The following is an 18751-nucleotide window of genomic DNA, read 5'->3' on the forward strand; positions in this document are numbered from 1 at the left end:
ACTTTCTACAATGATGGAAATGTACTATATCCATGCTATCTAATAAGGTAGCTACTAGCTACATGTGACTATTGAGCACTTGAAATATGGCTAGTTCCACTGAGGAACTGAATTTTTTATTTTATTTTAATTAATTTAAATTTAAATAGCCATATGTGGCTAGTAGCTACTACATTACACAGATATAGGGAGTAAGTGTAGATCAAGAAGAAAGGAGGACCGGTGAATGGGTTCTGGACACTCTACCATTAAGAGGTTCAGTGAGGGACTTCTCTGGTAGTCCAGTGGTAAAGAATCTGCCTTCCAATGCAGTGGACGTGGGTTTGATCCCTGGTCAGGGAACTAAGATCCCACACGCCGTGGGGCAACTAAGCCCACATGCCACAACTACTGAGCTCACGCGCCACAAACTACAGATCCCACGCTCTGGAGCCCTCGCACCACAACTAGGGAGAGAAAACCCGCATGCCACAACTAGAGAGAATCCCGTGCGCTGCAACTAGAGAGAAGCCTGCACACCACAACAAAGGGCCAGCGTGCCACAACGAAAGATCCTGTGTGCCGCAACTAAGACCCCACACAGCCAAAAAAAAAAAAAGAAAAGAAATAAAGAGATCAGGGAGATGAGATGAGACCATGAAGAGACACTGAAAAATGTCAACTAATGAAGTAAGAAGAAAACCAAAAGAATGTGATGTCCTGGAAACCAAGTGAAGAAAGTATTGAGGAGGAGCAAGTGATCAACTTAGTTTAAAAGGACCAAAAGCCTTGATAATACACAGTACTGACAGGATGTGGAAAAATAGGCACTTTCCTGAATTGCTCATAGAATGACATCTGTAGAACACCTTGGAGATACCTACCAAAATTTAAAATGCACAGTATGTCCACACAACTATATATAAAATGCAGTTTATAGACTGTATATAAAATATATATTAAATATATACATATATATGCATGTATCTTATAATATGAATATGTAAATTTGTAAATATATGTATATACACATAGATAGTCTCTCTGAAAGGATATTCATAAGAGATGAGTAATAGTGTTTGCCTCTAGAGAGAAACTGGGGTGCAAGAGGACTGAGGTGAGAAGGAAACTTACTTTTCTTTACAATATGCCCTTTTTTTTATATTCTACCATGTGCAAACATTTATCTAGTCAAAAACAGATCTTTTACTTTATAATTTTTTTTTTTTTTTTTTTTGGCCATGCCGCGTGGCTTTCAAGATCTTAGTTCTGTGACCAGGGATGGAACCAGGGCCCCCTGCAGTGGAGGCACAGAGTCCCACCCCACAGACTGCCAGGGAATTCCCCAAAACAGTATATTTTAAAGTAACAAAAAATGATTGTAGAAAATATAACACTATGGAACACTTAAAGCGTCATGATGCTAAATACATTGTTTTAGGTGGGTAGATTCAAATGAAGCTTACCTTGTCTTAAAATGTAGCATTTCAAAGGCATGATTTTAAGTCCCAAGTTCACATAGAAATGTCATAATTGACTCTGCTAGATCAATTGCAAAATAATCACCCCTTCATTATTGGGAGCCTTTGTTGGGTATCTCTGCAATTCAGAGATTATCTGAACATTCTTACATTTATTTTTTTAAGTTTTTTTTTTTGTTGAAGTATAGTTGATTTTCAATGTTGTGTTAATTTCTGCTGTACAGCAAAGTGATTCAGTTATACAAATATATACATTCTTTTCCATTATGGTTTATCACAGGATACTGAACATAGTTCCTTGTGCACCTGGTTGTTTATCCATTCTATATGTAATAGTTTGCATCTACTAATCCCAACTTCCCAGTCCATCCCTCCCCCATCCCCCATCCCCCCCTTGGCAACCACAAGTCTGTTCTCTGTGTCTGTGAGTCTGTTTCTATTTCATAGATAAGTTCATTTGTGTCGTATTTTAGATTCCACATATAAGTGATATCATATGGTATTTGTCTTTCTCTTTCTGACTTACTTCACTTAGTAAGTGATAATCTCTAGGTCCATCCATGTTGCTGCAAGTGGCATTAGTTCATTCATTTTTATGGCTGAATAGTATTCCATTGTATACATGTACCATATCTTCTTTATCCATTCATCTGTCAGTGGACATTTAGGTTGTTTCCATGTCTTGGCTATTGTGAATAATGCTGCCGTGAACATAGGGGTGCATGTATCTTTTTGAATTATAGTTTTGTCTGGATATATGCCCAGGAGTGGGGTTGCTGTATCATATGGCAACTCTATTTTTAGTTTTTTGAGGAACCTCCATTCTGTTTTCCATAGTGGCTGCACCAGAACATTTTTAAATAGCCACAACATCTGATTCTGTTTTCATGAAGTCCCACAAGAACAAATACTCTCTCAGTTAGTGATTCCTTCAAGGTGTTTTAGAAAGAGACAGAGAGACAAACAGAAAGGAAATGTAGGGTTGGTTGTTGGGTTTCTTTCCATGATTTATACATAAGCATGTACATCCTTTGACTAAAGATATTTTTATTTAGTTTTGTGCTATAACCTCCAAAATGGTTGCTTCTGCTTGATGTCATTTTAAATAATGGCCGGTAAGTGATTTAACAAAATTATTTGCCTACTAAGATTAAGTAATTTTGTCTTCTCTTGGTGGCATGAGAAAAGAAAAACAAGGCAGACTTTAACAGTTTTGAAAATAATGTGATCTCCTTCTTGTTCATATCTTCAGAAGGATCTAATAGGAGGACCACTCACTTTTGTTATAAAGCTATTTTCATAAAGATTGAAGCACCGTAAAACTATGCAGTGCAACCTAAATGAGGCTAGTGACTGAGCTGATGCGTCAGCATGTCCAGTGTCAAAACTACACCCACTGGTTTTTTGTTTCCATGGTTTCTTTTTCTTGGTTTATCAAAGGATTGAGGAACAAAGATTTTAAGAAGAGGTGGATTTCTAGAAGCGCCATTAATTTATGTATCCCATTCTTTTTTTGCACTCAAAATACTAAATGTTTCTTGTTCCCGTGTTATGGGGACATCCAAATATACCAGTACTTTCCAAAATACTTTGAGGTCCTTGGACAGAAGCCATTGTAATGACACTGTACTAAGTATTTGACGAAGGGCTTATACGTGAAAGGAGATGTGTAGTACAAGCATAAATTACTGCTATATTGATACCATATCACAGTGAAGTACTCTTCAGCCTCTTGAATATAAAAGAATATTCCTACATTTGGTTCCAGCAAACACTATTGTGCTATTCTGAAATCCACAGCACAGAAATTATGACATCCGCTCATAAACAGAAAGCAAATCACTATTCAGCATTTCCTGCTCTGTTTCCTGCCAATTTCAGATAATTAAAACTTTTTTTAAACCTTTTATTCTATTCTGCTTTAATTCTGCTTCCTTTACCAAAAAAGAAAGATTCAGAAATTAAAACTGTGTATATGATAGTAACAGCAAATTTTGCCTTTTTTCCCCCTTATCCTATGATATTAACTTCCTTCATTATTGTAGACCTCAGGATATCATTGTGTTTATAATTGGAGGAGCCACCTATGAAGAGGCTCTAACAGTTTATAACCTGAACCGTACCACTCCTGGAGTGAGGATTGTCCTGGGGGGAACCACTGTGCATAACACGAAAAGGTAAGGGAGAACATTCAGTCCTATAACTCTTTCCCCTTTCCCAGAGAGGTAGGCTTAAATTCCCTTTATGTAGGAAAAGTAAGGTCAGTGCTGACCAAACTGCTGTAGACCAAAATGCATCAGTTCATAGAATAATTTAGAGTTTGTGTGAGATGAAGGATGTATACTCTATTAAGTTCATAAATCACTTAATTCGGTCAAAGACCTGGAGAGTAATGACCAATCTTCACTGTTAACAGTTTTGTTTCTTATGTTCAAGGAACAGACTGGCATTTTAAAGATACCCAAACATAATGCTATTGAATTCTGTGAGTTTTTCTGTTTTGTTGATTAAGTACATTCATTCAGTAAATATTTAGTAAGAAGAATACAAAGATGAAGAAGATAAATATCCTGCCTCAAGTAAGTGATTGTCTATTAGGAAAGATAGAACATAAAAAATAAGAAAATAAGTGTCTGGAGAGAGACGTAAAAGAGCCATGATTCTCAGAGTGGCTAAGAGAAACTAGCAAATGTTTCATGGAGAAGATAGTGTATAACCTGAGCCTTGGATAAAAAATGGACATATGGAGGGAGAGTACATTCTAGGCAGATTTAACCACATGAACAAGTTACAGAAAACTATAGGCGACATACATAGAAAAAGAACAGCAAGTAGTCAATTAGCTGGAATGTGTGTAATAAGTGAAAAGGTTGATTGCCATAATTGTAGAAGGTCTTGAATTCCATGCTGAGGAATTTTTTTCTACTTTCTTGTGTAGAAAATGAGGAATCATTGAAAGTTTTAAGCAATAAAATTACAAGAAGGTCATAGTATTTTAGGAAGATTAATTTGGAAACTAAGAGTAGGAAAGACAGATAATTGAATTTAACAATTGGGGACCCTGAGAGATCCACGCTGAGCCGTGTATACATAGATACACAGGGAGGCATTAGAGGTGTTGTGTACTTTTTCACTTTGTATTATTATTTGCCTCATTGTACATTCTGTTTTATAACCTGCATTTTGTAGTCTATGATAAAAACATCTTATAGTCTTAAATATATAATCATTCATTCATTAAACAAATATTAATTGAAAGGTAAGATTGGCTGGATTTGAATATTTCCCTCTTACTGTTTTTATGAATTTAGGCAGATTAGTTAACCTCTTGGTCAGTTTCCAGAGCTCACTGGCCATTTATATATTTCTGTTTGTGAATTGCCAGTTCATATTCTTTGCAAGAATTATATCTGTATAATTAAGGATATTGACCATTTTCTAATATATTTGCAAAATAGATTTTCCTCTATTTGATATTTTTGTTTTATATTATTCACAGTGTTTTGTTGTATAAAACTTTTTTTTTTTTACTTAAAGTAGTCAAAGTTACCAGTGATTTATGCCTTTGATGTCATGCTTAGAAAGTTCTTTCCCAGTCAAGATTATATAAATACTAACCTCTATTTTTTCCATTATTTTTAGGACTTGTATTTAAAGTTATATATTTATAATCTATCAAAATTTTATTTTGGTGTAAACTGTGCAGTAGTTTCCTTTTATAAACTTTACAGAAATATCACATGTACATACTTCATTACATACAGAAAAGTATACAAATGATAAGCAATGAAATAGCACAAAGTGATTACATCTATGTAACCACCACACAGATCAAATAATAGAATGTTACCAGTATCTCTAGAAGCCTCCCTTATTCCTCATGTCCCCTCCTTTGCACAACTCCACACAAAATAATAACTATTATGACTTCTGTTATTATATATTAGTTTTACCTGTCCGTAAAAGATAATTGTTGAATGAATGAAGAAACAGTGGTTAAAATTAATCTATTTCTGCCTTTCTCACAAACAGATCCTTAGAAGAATCTCTAATCACCTTACTCCCAACTTACAAGCTATCATTGTCCAGCATATTGGTTCTACTTTGTTTTTATAATCCCCAAATGAATCATTATTATTTTCAATAGTCAATATTTGTTTAGATTTACCTACATATTTGCCTCTCCCCCCTCTTCATCCTGGCCCTTCTTTCTGATCCAGTATTCTTACTAAAGAACCTCTTTTAGTACTTCTTTCAGGTTCTGGTCAACTTGACGTTTTTGTCTAAAAATATCTTAGTTTAGCTAAGTTTAGAATTTCAGGTTGATCGTTTTTTTCAGCACTTAGAAATCAGAAGACAGTGGAATACTGGTACTTCCCTGGCAGTCCAGTGGTTAAGACTCCGTGCTTCCACTGCAAGGGGGCGTGGATTCGATCCCTGGGGAGCTAAGATCCCGAATGCCAGTACCGTGTGGCCCCGCCCCCCAAAAAAAGAAGGCAAGCAACTATTTTCAATTGTTGCTTCTTAGTAGACTTCTTAAGAAGTCTACTCTCGATACAATTGTTTTTCATCTGTAGGCAATATTTTCTTCTCTGGCTCTTTTTATCTTTTTGTCTTTGGTATTCTTGTTTCAGTATTACGTATCTAAATATGGATTTATTTTTATTTATGTTACTTAGTATGAAAATACATGTTTGGCATAATTTCTGGAAATTTTCCAGTCGTTATTTCTTTGAATATTGCATTTTTTTCCCCAATTATTCTGTTCTCTCCTTCTGGAACTCCTGGGAGCTATATGTTAGGCATTTATCTATTTTCATGTCTCTTAACCTCTTATTTATATTATCCACCTGTTATCTCTCTGTGCTGCCTTCTGTGTACTTTTTTTCACATTAGTATTTCAGTTCAGTAATTCTCTCTTCAGCCATGTATAATCTGTGTTTAATTTGTACATTCAGTTTTTAATTTCAAAGGTAATATTTTTATGCCTGTAATTTCTATTTGCTTCTTTTTCAAATTTGCCTGATTTTTCATTAATTTCTTCTTCTCATGTTTTCAAATCCTTTTCAAATTTTTCTTTAACCACATTAATTCTATAATCTGAAGTACTTGGAGGTCTAATTCTGCTGTTGTGTCTGCTGACATTAGCTCCTGATGGCTCATTTCTGCATGTAATTTTGTATTACGAGTTATCTTAAAGAAGACTCACAGGACTCATTCGGAGCCTAAGTTGAAGATATATCTCTTCTGTGTAGTTTGTCTTTCATTTAGGCCAGGTACCCAAAGAGTATTATCAGTTCAGAACTTTTTTTAATGTTAATTTCTGTACTAAAGGGTTCCTGAACCATGCAGAGCTTTATACTGGTTTATTTTCAAGTTTCCTTGTGATCTTCCTGTGCAGATAGAAGATTTTTGGTTTTCTATTCTCTCTTTTCAGTGAGGGCCTCTACATTATGCGAGAGTCTTAATTCTAATTCCCTTTCTTACTGAGGCCTAAGCCCTGTCTCCTGACCCTCTGCAGCTGTTAAAATACAGTGCCCTTGTTTATGAACATTGGCATATTATGAACATTGGCATATATCTATTGGGTAGTTAAAAGCATTGGTTTATACTTATCAACCTAAATTTTGGTTCCCTTTTTGTGATGACTCTTGGAGATTTCCCTTAATTTCTTAAGAGGTTAAGCTATTCATTTAAAAGTATGTATGTCATTTTTTTATCCAGCATTTCTATGTGTTTTATTTAATTTCGCCTTATCTAGTTGGCCTTGATTTCAGAAATCGAAGTGTAAGTGTGGTTATGATCTTGGAAAAGTTTAAAATGGTAGTGACATTATGCGACGTTTACTCTAACTTGAAAACTCTTAGGTAGTATTTGGAAGCTTAACCGTGCATCCTAAATGTCAGACTGAGGATTTTGTACCTAATTCAGTAGTCTGTGGGGGTACCATTGAATAATTTTGAGCACAGAGTGACACAATACTATCGCTACTATTTTATGCAAGTTCCTCCCTTTGTTCCTGCTGCTCCTAATAAAAATAATCATAATAGGGCTTCCCTGGTGGCGCAGTGGTTGAGAGTCCGCCTGCCGATGCAGGGGACACGGGTTCGTGCCCCGGTCCAGGGAGATCCCACATGCCGCGGAGCGGCTGGGCCCGTGAGCCATAGCCGCTGAGCCTGTGCGTCCGGAGCCTGTGCTCTGCAATGGGAGAGGCCACAACAGTGAGAGGCCCACCTACCACAAAAAAAAATAATAATAATAATAATAATAATAAATATTTATTGAGCATCTACTATGTGCTAGGAACTTTACTAAGTACTTTACATATATTAAGTCATTTAATCCTCATATAAGGTATGTACTATTATCTCCACTCTGTATATGGAAACTGAGGCAGAGAGATTAAATAACTTGCCCAAGTAAACATGGCTAGAGCCAAGACTCAAAGCCAGAGTCCATGCTTTTAATCACTGTGCATTTCCTTCATAAGTATTACTTGAATGCCTGACACTGTATTGTTCTCTAAATAATATTTAATAATTTAGTGTTCAAAATGTTTTATTACTAGATAGCCATAATGGATTTTATTTTCTTAATCTAAATGAGTTCTCTCATGAATGTATATATAATTATCTGCTTTTAAATAGGCTTTAATATCAGAATTCAGAAAGACTAATTGACTTTTAAATGATCTTTCTGAGAGTTAATATTTCCCATTGAGTATTTGTAGCCCCACGGCCCATACTTAAGAACTATAGCATTTTCTCTTTAACTTGAAACATTAGACGTTTAAAACTAAACATCTGTATCTCAATTTTGAAAATACTTTGGATTTAGATGGAAAGATAGATTGGCAAAGATTTTTATATATTTCTTTGTAATTTAGTCATGTTACATAGAAATAAAAATGCATATATTTTCAGATGTGTTTGGCTAATTAATAGTACTGTGAATAAAACTGCATTTTACTATTAAAAATGGGGGAGGAACCTAAACATCTAGGTTTTTCCTTAAATTAGTGTCCCAGGTCCTGAGAAAATAATCTTTAATATAAAATTAAGAAAGGCAGGAAAAAAAAAAAAAGTAAGGCAGCTTTGTAAAAGCTTTATACTAGATTCTCCCAGCTAGCCAGCTCAGTATTTCTTTGTCTGACTTAACAATATGCTAAGCAGTACACTAAATTACATTTGAGTAGATATCCTTAAGCAATAGAAGGGTCAATAAAATCTTGAATGGGATTGTTCAGTGGTCCCCGATCAATGAAATTTTTAGGAAGAGCGTGTTGCTATGGTAATTAACAACCTGGAAAAAATTTAATGTTTGCAATACATAAATGTTCCAAAATCTGGTTTTTTTAATTTACTTTCATAAATATGTAGCCTCCAGCAATAAGTAAATAGTGAAATTTTTCACTATCAGTAAGAAGATAGTGCAATTTGTATTTCAGAGTCCAGTTATTGTAAAGGCTTAAGTAATTGAAAGCAACAGTTTCAGCTTTTAGAGGAAAGGCTCAATTTTCATGATGAATGTGGATTACCTTGGGTATTACTAGACTGTTAAGTAATTAAGAGTTCACAACTCTTAATACATATTGAAATCCCAGACTCTCAGTAAATGGGAAGGTTAATATTTTTTAAAACTCAGTTTTATACCTGGATATGGTAGGGCTGCTGTGAGCAGCAATAAAATATGGGGGGAGAAGTTGAACAATTTGTTTCTGTGAATTGTTAGGGTTTAATTTTTGTGGGAGTCTGTGCAATTTCCTATGTAATACATGGATTATTTCTTAAAAGTCCAAAGGAATAAGTGACAAAGACACAGCCTTAACCTCAAAACTCTACCGTGCAGAAGTATTATTTTGAGAGACTATGGCAACCAGGAAACAGACTTTTAGATGTGCCATGATAAGTGCCCTCTTTTTAAGCTTTTCTTTTTTTAAAAAAATTTATTTTATTTATTTATTTTTGGCTGCGTTGGGTCTTCGCTGCTGTGCGCGGGCTTTCTCTAGTTGCAGCGAGTGGGGGCTACTCTTTGTTGCAGTGCGCAGGCTTCTCGTTGCGGTGTCTTCTCTTGTTGCAGAGCACAGTCTCTAGGCACGCGGGCTTCAGTAGTTGTGGCATGCAGGTTCAGTCGTTGTGGCTCATGGGCTTAGTTGCTCCATGTCATATGGGATCTTCCTGGACCAGGGCTCAAAGCTGTGTCCCCTGCATTGGCAGGTGGATTCTTAACCACTGCACCACTAGGGAAGCTCCGTGCCCTCTTTTTATACTTGGAATTATGTAAAATATGATATGCCCCACAAAGATCTGGATTGGTGAGCATTGTAATAAGCAGAAAAGAAATCATATCTTGGGAATTCCCTGGCGGTCCAGTGGTTAGGACTCCGCGCTTTCACTGCCATGGCCCGGATTCAGTCCCTGGTTGGGGAACTAAGATCCCACAAGCCCTGCGGTGCAACTGAAAAAAAAACAAAGAAAAAAGAAATCATATCTTGTAGCTCAGAGTGTTATATGCTGATATAGAAGCTACTATCCTTGCAGAGTGGGAAATGCCAATTGCAAGGTATTTCTGTGATACAGATCACTTGATTTCCCTGATGTATTAAATAAAATCTGAGATTATGACAGATTTATTTTGAAGCCAGATCCCAGCACTACCACTTACTAGTTTATGATTTGGAGCAAGATACTTAATGTAATAGGTAGATGGGTCAAAACTCGTCTCTTGCATCCTGGAAAATCACATGAACCTCACATGTAGCAATTTGAACAGCCTTCATCCTGGGATACCTTCTGTTTCTAAAATACATTGAGATTGCCTTCACTGTGAATTGAAACAAAATCTTAGTTTTAAACAAAACCAAAAAATAAAAAGCAATTCCTGGGCTTCCCTGGTGGCAGTGGTTGAGAGTCCGCCTGCCGATGCAGGGGACACGGGTTCATGCCCCGGTCCGGGAAGATCCCACATGCCGCGAAGCGGCTGGGCCCGTGAGCCATGGCCGCTGAGCCTGCGGGACCGGAGCCTGTGCTCTGCAATGGGAGAGGCCACAACAGTGAGAGGCCCACGTATCGTAAAAAAAAAAAAAGCAATTCTTTCCTTCCCTCCCTGACATATTTCCAGAAATGAAAGTAACTTTTGGTGAGAGAATAGGGCCTGTGTATAAGTAAGCTAAGTTTTAAGCCAGAAGGTACCTGCAGATAAATGTCACTTAGAGGGGTTTTTTTGATTATAAAATATCTGCTTTATTTTTAAGAATAAAGGACTATTATTCCATGTTAAATGTGGTTGCCATTCTCTGTGAAAGCATTGAAAATTCTAACATTTTTTATTTCTTAAGTTTTTTGTTCTACTTAAAATGTCCCTTAGATTTTAAAAGGAAATAAATATACATTAGTTGAATCTGAAATTCAACTTGCCATTTAGAGTTCTGATTTCAGCTGCTCTCTCTTAAGTACCTTATTTCTTTAAAATAGTTCTTTTGTGACAATATTATTCAGTGCTTCAAGCACTGATGACAGTGAAACAGAGTTCTACAGGCCTTTTGTAGTTATATGAGTTGTTTCTATAGGACCTGCTCTGATGATGTGTAATTGTAATTATCTTTGTTTAGCTTTAAACACTATTTAAAATAGATGGTGTGTGTTTGCTGCTAAGACACCAAGGAACTTTGCAGAAACTAATTATCTCCTTAGCAACATTCTTAATAAAACTGCCTTCTGAATGAAGAGAGGTAGTCAATATTTTCTTCTCTCTCCGTAGCCATATGAAGTTTAATATGAATTTTGTATTGCTTTCCCTTCTCCTTTTATACATAATGAAATCAAAGAAATAGAAGATAGTAACTGATAACAGGGACCTCTATACAGGCATAATTTTCATGCCTTTTTCAAAGCAGAGAACCTGCCCTGAAAAAGGATCTAGGTAAATAGATTCAGCAGTGACCTGAACACATGCAAGTGCTTGCCTTAAGCAGTTAGTCTGTTATGTCTCTGGGGTCCATGCAAGTTTGCAGTGTGCAGACTGTCATCTCCTGTGTCAGTATTTGCACATCTTACGGATATACTTCCCCCTGGCCCTTACTACTTCCCTCTTCATTTGTCTCATTAGTCATACTGGCCTAATAGATCCTCAGTTAGCGGGGAATAAGTCAAATTTCAACTTCTGAGATTATATATGACATGGGTTGTTCTACTCACCACATATATTTTCACCAAAGTCTTTGTGAAACAGTCAGAAGTAATATTGCCCTAGTTATGAGTTCTAGAATAGATAAACATTTATTGAACAAATGAGAAGAGCATAGTCAATAGTTCATTCACTCTTTCAGCAAATATTTACTGAATATTGGAATACCTCTGTGAATAAAAGCAAAGATCCTAATCCTCAAGAAGCTTACATTTTAATGCAGAGAGAGACAGAGATAAACAATAACTTAATAAATAAGTATATTTTATAGTAAATCAGAAGATGATAAATTCTATGGGGGAAAAAAGCAGAGCAAGGTGAAGGGAAATCAGTAATGCATAGAGGCAGTAGGGTTCAGTCACACTGCTCAGTATGGTATCGGGAAAGGCCTCATTAAGAAGAGATTTGAGCAAAGACTTGGAGGAGCTGAGGGAATGAGCCAAAAACAGATGCGGGGAAGAGAATCTCAGGCACAGCAACGCTGTGTCCTAAGGCAGGATCATGCAGTGTATTCAAGGAGACTGAAGAGTCTGGGGTTGCAGTCAGGGAAGTATCAGGCACCTGATCGTGGACGGCCTTGTAGACTCTTTTGAGGACTGGTTTTCACTATGAGTTAGAGAGCATTGTAGGACATTGGGTTTTTTTTAACAGCTTTATTGAAGTAAAATTCATATACCATACAATTCACCCCTTTAAAGTATACAATTCATTGGTTTTTGGTATATTCACAGATATGTGCAACTACCGCCACAGTCAATTTTAGAACATTTTCATCACCTCAGAAAGAGTCCCCCAGCCTTAAGGAACCACTAATCTACTTTCTGTCTCTATAGATTTCCCTGTTCTGGACATTTCATATAAATGGAATCATACAATATATAGTCTTTTGTGAGTGGCTTCTTTTACTTAGTATAATGTTTTCAAGGTTCATCCATGTCGTAGCCTAGATCAATACTTCTTTCCTTTCTACGGATGAATAATATTTCATTGTGTGAAATGAAATACCATATTTTGTTTATCCATATGTCAGTGATGGACATTTGAGTCATTTCCACCTTTTGGCTATTATGAATAATGCTGCTATATACATTTGTGTACAAGTTTTTGTGTGTATTATAGAGTTTTGAGTAGAACCATGACATCTGACTTATATTTTAGCAGGATCACCCTGGCGATCAAGTTAATATGAATTGAGAAGTATTATTTATCTTAAAATATTCAGAATGAATATGGGTTATTATAAAAATGCAAGTTTCCTAGACATATATAAATGAACTATACCCATTATGCATTCATCTACTGAGTCATTATTCTTGTTGTGTTTCTGAAGCACATGATCGTACCTTGCAAATAAATGAGCACCTTGGTTTGGGTTTTGAGCTGGCTTTTGCCTTATCTCTTCACAAGTCAATCAGTGTTAAAGAGTTCTGGTCCTTGCTGGCAGCAGTTGACATGTTAGGTTAGCTGTGTGAGCTGAGAGGCCAAGAACCAGATCAGTACGGATGGAATTGTTCTCCCAATAGAAGAAATCCCTCTGTCTTCTCAGAAACAGGATAGAAGTGGAGTAGAAAAGGGAGATGAGGTGAATGTATTAGTAGTGCTGCCAACATTACCTGAGCCCTGCCTGAACTGTGGATGAAGAGAGCTCTTTAGTCTTCCCCAGTGCTGTCAGTCAGTTCAGTACTTTCTTAAGACTTTTGACAAGGAGGAAAAGTAAACCTAGATCAACAATCCTCTTACTGCCAGATTCCCTTTCAAACCAATAATAATGACTACACATAGTAGGTTCTCTATAACACTTCTGGATTCAAATAAACCCTCATTAACAAGCCTGCACAATAATTAATGGTCTCATTCTTCAGTTATTTTCTCTCTAACTAGCAAAGACAGATGAATAAAAATAGGCTCCCCCCACCCCCGCAAGTAATTCATGCTCATTGTAATAAAAAAATTAAATATAAAAGTCAAAATCATTCATACTACCACACAACTCAGAGCTAACCACTGTTAATATTTTGGTATATTTTCTCCTAGTGTTTTTTTCTTTACCTGAAGGTTTTTGAGTTTTGTGTGTGTTATGTTTGTTTTTGATGTAATAAGGATCACATTACATTGTCTATAAAGTTTTGTACTTGCTTTGCCCACTTTTAATTATACTGAGAACATTTTACCATGTTATTAAAATTACTTAAAATGATCCTAATGGCTCTATAGTTTCAATTTTAAGGACGTATCTCTGTTTAACCATTACCATTTGACATTTAGATTGTTTACAATTTTTTGCTTGATATAAATACTGCAGTAACCATCTTGTATATTGATAAACCCTTGTCCTATCTCTGAATATTTCCTCAAGATAAATGTACAGTGAGGCAGTCTCAAATATTGCTAGTAGAAGCGTAAATCCATAACTTTTCTGGAAAGCAGTTTGATATTATATATTCAAGGGCATGGGGCTGACTTCATGGCTCTTGTTGTTATTGAGGGTTTTTTTTAGTTTCTTGATTTTTTTAGAAGCCCTAACTCAGGTGTTGCAAGTGTTCTATATCTTGATCAAGAAGATGGTTACATGACTGTATACATTTGTTAGAATCATCAAATGATATCCTTAAAAGTGGAACATTTTATTGCCTATGAATTATATCTCAATTAAAAAATTAAAATTTTAAAAAACAAAGCACTGTAGTACCAAACTGACATTTTTTCCTTGATATGGTTAGAAAGATAGATAAAAAGAAATAGTTTTCTTACTATGTATTTCAGTGTTATTTAGTGACATGCCCTAGAACCACCAGATATTAGCTGGTGTTATGAGCACATGATTTGAAAAACACTGATCCATAGCAACTCCTAAGAGGGGATTATGATGACACTAAGAAGTAAAATTTATTTAGCATATACTATGTGTTAGACACTGTTTTAATACTTTATACCCGTGCTATCCAAAATGTAGCCACTAGCCTTTGTAACTATTGAACACTTGAAATGTGGCTAGTCTAGTTTGAGGTGTGCCCAAGTATAAAATACATATTGGATTTCAAAGACTTAGTACACAAAAAGTGTAAAATATCTCATTAATAATTTTTTAAGTTGATAATGTTTTAGATATATGGATTAAGTCAAATATGCTATTAAAATTGACGTTACTTATTTCTTTTTACCTTTTTAATGTGCTTACTAGAACATTTAAAATTACATAGCCACTCACATTTGTGACTTCCTTTGCATTTCTATTGGATAGTGCTGCTTTATTCATTAAATTTTTATTTAATTCTCATAACAACCCAGTGAGGTAGGTATTTTTATTATTATCATCAACCTTATTTTTCAGATGAGACTTAGAGTAGTTAAGTACTTTGCCCAAAGTCATAGAGCTAGTAAGTAAGTGGCAAAGCTGGAATTGAACTCAGTTTGTTTCCAGTCTGGGCACTCAGTTGAAATAATATTTTAGGAAGATTTATCTAGCTATAATTTTTTTTTTGCGGTACGCGGGCTTCTCACTGTTGTGGCCTCTCCCGTTGCGGAGCACAGGTTCCGGACGCGCAGGCTCAGCGGCCATGGCTCACGGGCCCAGCCGCTCCGCGGCATGTGTGATCTTCCCAGACCGGGGCACGAACCCGCGTCCCCTGCATCGGGAGGCGGACTCTCAACCACTGCGCCACCAGGGAAGCCCTAGCTACAATTTTTTTAAATCCCTTGCTTATAAATGTCACAAGATAGCAAAATATGTTTTTATCAAATGGAAAATATGTGAAGCTTTCTGCCTACTAAAAAATATTGTAAACCAAAGCAGAGAAAAAACAGTATAAAAGTAAGGAATCATTTAGTTTTGTTTAAAGATTTCTGTCATCCAGAGATAATTAAGAATGAGATTTAAGACAGTGTTGCCCTTTGGATAAAAATGACTAACTTGATTAACTAGTGGCAGCTGTTAGTTTCATTACTACCCGAGATGATGCCTGAACTTTGGTAATAATATAATTCTGACAAAGTCCGGACATTAGTGTTTTTTTGTAGAGAGTACAGTTTAGAGCTTAGAAAACAGTTAGCATTTTGAATTTCTGTAGATAGATTCGAAGCTGGGAGGATGCCGATTCATATTATCAACAGGTTCTATATAGATTTCTACCTAAACAAGTAACACTAGAGACTTGGACCTTCTCCTATAACCACGAGTTGGTTTGATCTCTGAATTATTTACTGAAAAATTAGGATCCTGTGACAGAATTTACATTTCAAAGGAAGAGGAATTCAGAGGACACTTCTTCACTTGTAGGTATTTCAGAATCAGTTTTGAAACTGTTGGAACCATCACCATCTACCATCTCTTGGTAGAGATTTTTGGGAGAGTTTACTTTTCTCCTGTAACCAAAGTGTTAAAACACCATTGCCAAGAGCTGTGATGGAGTGTATCACCTGTCACTGACAAGCATTTATTGAGCACTGTTATGTGTAAAGTACTGTGCAAGGTGTTAGAAAGATGAAGACATATTCTATGTCGTTAAAGATCTCAGTGTCTAATGGAAAAATAGGCATATAAATGAATAACTGTAACAAGATGCTCTTTTAAAAAACTAAATTTAACCCAAGATTCAAATCTGTGTCCCCTGATTCCAATTTATTTGTACATTGAAACATATTTTTTAATTAAAAATATCGTTTTGTTACAAAATCAATACGTAATCCTTATAGGAAAAAAGTTTAATACAGTTAAGCAAAAATAAGATAATAAAAATATTCATACTACCACCATCACACCATTGGAAATATCAACCATCTTGATGTATGCCCTTTTAGGTTTTTTCCTATTAATGTATACACATGTATGTTTAAATAAAGTGGAATATACTATACGTGTACTTTCAATGAAAATACTTATATATGTCATTTTTAATAACTGAATAGCATTCTATTGTCCGATTGTGCCACAACTTATTTAACCAATCCTCAGTTTTTTGTTCACTCAGCAAGTACTTACTGAGCACCTATGTATTCCAAGAGCTATCTTGAGACTAGATATATGGCAGTGAACAAAACAAATATTTTTTTATATTCATTGTTTATATTTTTTTTACTCTTATAAACAGTGCTATAACAAACATGATTTTATATACATCTTTACACACTTGTCCATTTGTTCACTTGGGATAATAGTAATTGGGCATGTACTATATGCCAGACAATCTTCTGACTTCATTTCATATATTATCTCATTTAATCTTCATGATCCGAAAGGTAATATTCTTGTGGTTCCAATTTTCAAGTGAAGAAACTGAAACATTAAGAGAAGACAATTAAGTAGTTTGCCTTAGGTCATAGAGCAAGGAAGTGCAAAGCTAGAATTCAGGTTCAGATTTTTGGGATCCTAGATTCAATGCACTACTAGCAATGTTGAGATGAAATTACTGCATCAGAGAATATTAACATTTTTAAGATGCTTAAATACTAATTTGCCAGCCAGAAAAATTTTACGTTTATAGCTTCACACCATGCCCTTCCAACCCTGAAGTTAACTGCTCCTGATTCTTAAAAATAAACAAATTTTTAAAAATCATCAATTTGGGACTTCCCTGGTGGTGCAGCGGTTAAGAATCTGCCTGCCAATGCTGGGGACACGGGTTTGAGCCCTGGTCCAGGAAGATCCCACATGCCACAGAGCAACTAAGCCTGGAGCAACTAAGCCCGAGCGCCACAACCACTGAGCCTGTGCTCTAGAGCCTGTGAGCCACAACTACAGAAGCCCACGCACCTAGAGCCCGTGCTCTGCAATGAGAGAAGCCACCGCAATGAGAAGCCTGCGCACTGCAACGAAGAGTGGCCCCCAGTCGCCACAACTAGAGAAAGCCTGCACGCAACAACAAAGACCCAACGCAGCCAAAAAATAAATAAAACTAATAATTTTTTTAAAAATAGATTAAAGAAAAGAAAAAAATCATCAATTTGTATGGAGAAAATTAGTTAAAAATATTTTACTTCAACTCAAAAGAAAGAAGAAAGAAGCAGATGAATAATGCAAAGCTAAAAGAAGAGACCAATAAATGAAAAAGTCAGAAATAGAGACAGATTCAGAGAGGTATGTACTGTCTGGTTTCAAAGCAGCCTCCAGTTCCAGATTCCAGCCCCTTATGAGGCACTGATCTTACACTGGTTCAGTGATAGACCCCCACCCCCATGTCGTTGAGTACACTTTTTTTCTTTTGCTTAAGCTAGTTTGAATGGGTTTCTGTCTCTTGCAGCCAGAAGGTTGCAGTTTAGGAAAATGATATCTTTTACAAGTTTCTAGGATGTGCCTTTTTGTGTGGTATGTAAGACCCTATCCAGTGGTTGCATATTTGTTTCAGGATTTGTTGGGTTAGACAATAAAAAACTTTAAATGAAAGGAAAAGCTCAAAAATGCTAATCCTGTGTAGTGACACACGAGAGACTCGTTTACCTCTTTATTTCCTATGTTATCTACATTTTAATGTTTTTTAATGATGAGAAAGATGTTGTACAAATTTTTAAAGGTCAATTGATGTCCCTTGGGATTATTAAGTAGTAAAGTATGTAGTTGATTAGCCTCTACACACTCCTGCAAAACTGTATTACCTTCCCCAATTGAATGATGTGTCCTTTAGGACATAAGTTCTTTCACTAGGATTATCATTAGAACTTCTGGGCTTGAATGAGACCTGTTATTTATAAATCACCTTATTGTACTCTTTGGTCTAAGAGGCAGTGTAGCACAGCAATTAAGAGCAAGGCCTCTAGTGACAGACTGACTACCTTTTTTAAATCCTAGTTTTGCCATATGTCCACTTGTATGACCTTAGGCAAATTATCTAACTTTTTTGGGCCTCAGTTTTCTCAACTGTAAAATGGAGATAATAATAGCTCCTTATATCACTGTTATGATGATTGGGTGATATATATAAAATATTAGAGGAGAATCTGGCACAGGGTAAGCACTTACTTAATATGTGTTGCTTGCTGCTGCTGTTGTTATTACTATTACACTTGGGGAAAATAAAGTAAAAAAGACATTGGGGGCTTCCCTGGTGGCACAGTGGTTGAGAGTCCGCCTGCCGATGCAGGGGACACGGGTTTGTGCCTCGGTCCGGGAAGAT

At 36.0% G+C, this 18751-nt stretch overlaps 1 protein-coding gene across 6 annotated transcripts in view; it reads left to right on the forward strand.

Moving 5' to 3' along the window:
- The window catches only part of VPS45 (vacuolar protein sorting 45 homolog), an 81990-nt gene that overhangs the window by 37880 nt on the left and 25359 nt on the right, over positions 1–18751 (forward strand). For 4 of the 6 annotated variants that reach the window (XM_027097748.1, XM_027097750.1, XM_027097749.1 and 1 more), the window contains exon 14: positions 3506–3637. The exons of 1 other annotated variant lie outside the window; for it this stretch is intronic. In XM_027097748.1, the coding sequence (XP_026953549.1) occupies positions 3506–3637 (132 nt within the window). Of the gene's footprint in view, positions 1–3505; positions 3638–5492; positions 7584–18751 lie in introns of those variants that run through there. One more of the 6 variants, XM_027097751.1, reaches the window with a different exon arrangement.

The sequence above is a fragment of the Aethalodelphis obliquidens genome, unplaced genomic scaffold (genome assembly GCF_003676395.1).
Source record: "Aethalodelphis obliquidens isolate GAN/ISIS:26980383/991018 unplaced genomic scaffold, ASM367639v1 scaffold116, whole genome shotgun sequence".
NCBI classification, from domain to species: Eukaryota; Metazoa; Chordata; class Mammalia; order Artiodactyla; family Delphinidae; genus Aethalodelphis; species Aethalodelphis obliquidens.